Source organism: Grammomys surdaster, unplaced genomic scaffold (genome assembly GCF_004785775.1).
Source record: "Grammomys surdaster isolate TR1022 unplaced genomic scaffold, NIH_TR_1.0 255, whole genome shotgun sequence".
In the NCBI taxonomy this organism is placed as follows: Eukaryota; Metazoa; Chordata; class Mammalia; order Rodentia; family Muridae; genus Grammomys; species Grammomys surdaster.
The window spans coordinates 10,081,736-10,086,514 of NW_021604696.1; the positions used below are offsets into that span (position 1 = coordinate 10,081,736).

The 4,779-nt window shown below is 45.8% G+C and overlaps 1 protein-coding gene across 17 annotated transcripts in view; it reads left to right on the forward strand.

Annotated features, from left to right (window-relative positions):
- Window positions 1-4,779, forward strand: part of Map4k4 (mitogen-activated protein kinase kinase kinase kinase 4) — a 127,888-nt gene that overhangs the window by 113,625 nt on the left and 9,484 nt on the right. For all 17 annotated transcript variants that reach the window (XM_028775451.1, XM_028775447.1, XM_028775445.1 and 14 more), the window contains 3 exons: window positions 558-675; window positions 982-1,152; window positions 3,147-3,290. In XM_028775451.1, the coding sequence (XP_028631284.1) occupies window positions 558-675; window positions 982-1,152; window positions 3,147-3,290 (433 nt within the window). The remainder of the gene's footprint in view (window positions 1-557; window positions 676-981; window positions 1,153-3,146; window positions 3,291-4,779) is intronic.

Sequence of the window (4,779 nt, forward strand, 5' to 3'; positions counted from 1 at the left end):
CAGTAGCTAGGACATCACACCAGTAGGCTGTCCCAGTAGCTAGGACATCACACCAGTAGGCTGTCACAGTAGCTAGGACATCACACCAGTAGTCTGTCCCAGTATATAGGACATCACACCAGTAGGCTGTCACAGTAGCTAGGACATCACACCAGTAGGCTGTCACAGTAGCTAGGACATCACACAAGTAGGCTCTCAGAATAGTTAGGAAATGAAAACTTCATTAATTTTACTTTGTAGTATGATATGTAAATTGAGAAAGTAATGAATTGCTATTAAGACATTTCTGATGCTGTTTGAGAATTTTCATTTTCTTTAAAGTTCTGATTGTGAAGTGGTGCTTTTGTTGGTACTTTGCAGCATCACTGCCCTTGGTGTGTATGTGTCTCAAGGAAGAGATACTACATTTGAACTGCCTGCTGGGCTTTTTGGGGATTGATGCAGGAGGAGAGGGCTTGGGTTGGGAAATGGTACCATGTGTAAGTGGATTGAAATGGTCTTTATTGTTCACTTTTTAAGTGTCTCTTCTATTAATGAAATTGAAATTTACATTTCAGACTCAGTCCGCTAGTAGCACACTCCAGAAACACAAATCTTCCTCCTCCTTTACACCTTTTATAGACCCCAGGTTACTACAGATTTCTCCATCTAGTGGAACGACAGTTACTTCCGTGGGTAAGTACAGCGGTGTCAAGAAAGGCAGCTGTCAGGCAGGGCCCGGTCCCCATGTGGCTTTCCTCATGGCCCAGGCATAGCGTGGTTGCTGGTGGAGCAGTGCTCAGCCAGCAAGGCCATTCGCTCTCATTGCCTGGGTCGCCATGAGGTCATGGTCAATTTCCTTTCTATGTCCATGTTTTCTAGAACACCTTTTCTTTGAGAAAGTATCAGCTGCAGTGTATGGATGTTTATCTGGGGCATCTGAGGGTGTGAGACAGTGGTGTCTGTGTGCAGAAGATAAGTCTTCAATGTACTGTGTTTCAGTGGGATTTTCCTGTGATGGGCTGAGACCAGAAGCCATAAGGCAAGATCCTACTCGGAAAGGCTCAGTGGTCAATGTGAACCCCACGAACACTAGGCCACAGAGTGATACCCCTGAGATTCGTAAATACAAGAAGAGATTTAACTCAGAGATCCTGTGTGCTGCCTTATGGGGTAGGTACCTCACTGCTGTCAGATGACTTAGCTTTCTTCTGAAGCACGGAGTTGTCAGGCAGAGAAGTACACACTGTTTGATTCTTGTTCTGGGCCTTCAGCTTAGCTGAGTGTGTCCTGTGCATCAGAATGCATGTCCAGTGGTGTCAGCAGTAGGACCTTGGGAAAAGTGAACTGTCCCCACTCCTCCTGTGAAGTGGTCAGTGAGAGGAGGAGGGAGAAGCTGGCCTTTACTGAAGGAAGAGTAAGTCTGGATGTCTGCGTTCACTGCATTGTCTGTGACTTTGACCAGTTTCTAGAGGAGACTCTTAGAAGCAGTCTGCAGAGGGCTGTCAGCCTGGCTTGTCTGTGCTCTCAGGGTAGCAGCATGCTCAGTTCTGCCTTCTCAAATTCAAGCTAGCCTTTCTGCTAGCTCCCTCCTGCCCTTACCCTGACATCCAGTCCCACAGTTTGGTTCTGCTTTTAAAGTACCCTGCTTCTGCCCAGAAGTCTCCTACTCCCTGACACTGTATATGCAGATGGCATGAGGTCACCTCACATGCAAGTGGCATGAAGTCACCGCACATGCAGATGACATGAGGCCACACACTTCCCGCAGTCCTGTTCCCTGAGCATGGCAGCCATCACATCCCCTGCAGCAGTAAATCATCTCTCCTCCCCTCCATGGCTCAGCCTCTCTTACTCTTTTCAGTTTCTTTGGGAGAAGCATCTGAGGTGGGCACAAGGACTTGCCTTTCATCTTTAGAACCTCACACCGCTGTTCCCAGCTCCTGTTCTCACCCACATGGCCTGCCCTTTCTCTTCCCTGCTTAAGCTCCTACTCTAGGAACTATTGAGAAGCTGCCAGATTCACAGCAGACCCACCTGCCCTCTCAGGGTCACAAGTTCTGCCTGTGTCACGACTGTTTTGAAGCTCATATGATCCTGCAGTAAAGACCTTGCTGAAAGTCTGGATCAATGGTTCTCCACCTTTTGGGGGTCGAATGACTCTTTTGGTGGTGGGGGGTGCCTAAGACCATCAGAAAACAGATATTTATATTAAAGTCATAACAGTACAAAATAAAAGTCATGAAGTAGGTGTGTAAGAAAACAAGGATCAGTTTGATGTGTACCTGTGAGACAGTGGAGGTTCTCGGGACAGACTGAGTGAAGGCCTGTGTCTGTCAGCTGTCACATGATCAGAAAACATGGAATATCAGAGCCAGAGGAGGGAAGGAAGGGTCAGGAAGAAGGTGTTAGATACCTTCTGTGGGAGTCCTGGTTTCAGTACAAATCTGTTGTGTATGGAAGAGCAGGGAAGCACAGCCTGGCCGTAGGGGCTGCTGCCCTGGCGCAGGTGGGCATGTGTGTGCTCAATGAGAGGCTGCAGCAGCAATGCCCATGGAAGATGCAGAGAGAGATGGGAGCAGGAGACGTCCTGACAGAGTAAGCAGGCCGCTGGTGTGGTCAACTGTGTGTCACAGGGAAGGCAGCTCCTGGGAAGGTGGGGACACAGTGAGTTGTTTCTCCATGATGGGAACTGACTGAGACCAGCTCATAAGCCAGTGGAGACTACAGAGGCTTGCTCTCTCTTTAAGTCATTCTACAAGGTTGCCAATTGTGCGGCCATAGTAGCAGATGGACCAGAATCTCTAAACCCCAAGAAATAGTGGGCTTGCACCTGGGAGCTCAGTTCCCACTGTTCTGGGCATTCTTTTAGGGATTATGGACACTGTCATCTTTCTTTTTTTTTTTTTTTTTTTTTTTTTTTTTTGGTTTTTCGAGGCAGAGTTTCTCTGTGTAGCCCTGGCTGTCCTGGAACTCACTCGGTAGACCAGGCTGGCCTCGAACTCAGAAATCCGCCTGCCTCTGCCTCCCAAGTGCTGGGATTAAAGGTGTGCACCACCACTGCCCGGCCCACTGTCATCTTTCAAGTAGAGAATGTTTTTCTGTTCTGTGGTACAGCTCTATGCAATCACAACCTAAAATGTAGGCCTTTCCATGTTCTTGAACAGGAGTGAACTTGCTGGTTGGCACAGAGAGTGGTCTGATGCTCTTGGACAGAAGTGGCCAAGGGAAAGTGTACCCTCTGATCAGCCGGAGACGGTTTCAGCAAATGGATGTGCTTGAGGGCCTAAATGTCCTGGTGACGATATCTGGTGAGTGTCCTGTAAAGCAGAATCCATGGTCTTGGTCACAGCATGCCAAGCCGTACATACTAAGCTCAGTTCATTCTTGATGCTGGCTGAGATGCTGCAGAATTGTGAGTCTTCATGATGTGGAGATGCACACAGCCATGACACGCTCCCCATGCCCGTCACTGACATCTGCGCTTTAATATTGTACACTGGTAGCACATCATCTTTATTTGTTAGTAATAATACATTCCTATTAATCAAAGCATGTGCGTTCTATCACTGTGGAGAGCAATTGCTTGATTTTGACACGAAGCAGTGATATGTATGTTTCAGTCTGTCTAGTTTCAGTACCCTAAAAAGCATTATTTGTACTTCCTCCTGAGGCCCTGATGATAGCTGACCAACTATTTTTGACGGCTTCACTATTCTAGAATGTCCTATCATTGGATTCATGTAGATAGAACTTTGCATGACTGAATATATGGATTATGTCATATGTGGGCTAACTTCTTTAGCAATGTACATTTAAGTTAAGGTTGCTTCATGTCTTCTGTGGTTCAATATCTTGTTCTTTTATACTGCCAAATGCTCCCCCATACTGATGTATCATTGCTGCTTATCCATTCATATGTTGAAAGGCATCCTGGTGCTTCCGGTTAGAAAGTTATAAGGAAAGCTGCTAGATGAGTATCTAGTGCAACTTTTGCTTAAACACGAGCTTTCATTTTGTGCATTTGGTTAATAAAAAAAAAAAAGAGCAAAGTAACACAGCTGACAGAAGCACAGCGCAGAAGTGTATAGGTACGGAGAGCTACTGAGGGGTCCTGCAGAGTGACTCCATTGTCACACAGCAGACAGCTGGGAAGGACATTGTCTGCACCACACTCGGATGTCTGAGACTGTCCGAATTGGGCGTTTTCTGTCTCCGTAGGTTAATGGAATAGTGTCTTGTGTGAGTGTGGAGACCCCTGGTATGTGGATGTTCTGTGTGTTCTTGTGGCTAAATCCCATCTCTCTCCCCGTGGAAGGGGTCTGCTTATACCTTTATCCCGTATTGTGGTTTGGTTGCTTTTCCCCCATTGTTGGGTTTCTTTGTATATTTTAGATAGCAATCTTTTATTACATGTGCCCTGAGAGTGTTTTTTTCGCTGCCTCTGGCTTCACTGTTCCTTCTTCATGTCTTGCAGAGCAGACATTATAGAGCTTAGTGAACCCTGACACTTTCTGCTTGTTTTATTTTGTGTTCACTTTTATGGTTGTGCTTTTGGTGTTTTACCCAAAAAGTCACTGCCAAATCCAAGATTCATCTGGATATTTTCATACACTCTCTTCTAGAAGTTTGGTAGCTTGACTTTTCACATTTAATTCTGCAATTCATTTTTAATTTATTTTTGTCGAAGATTTTAAGGTTTACAAATAGATTCACTTTCATTCACGACATTGTTTATTTTAGAGAAGATTTGCTGTTTGTTCACTGCATTTGTTTGTGTGCATGTTTGTACTGTATGTG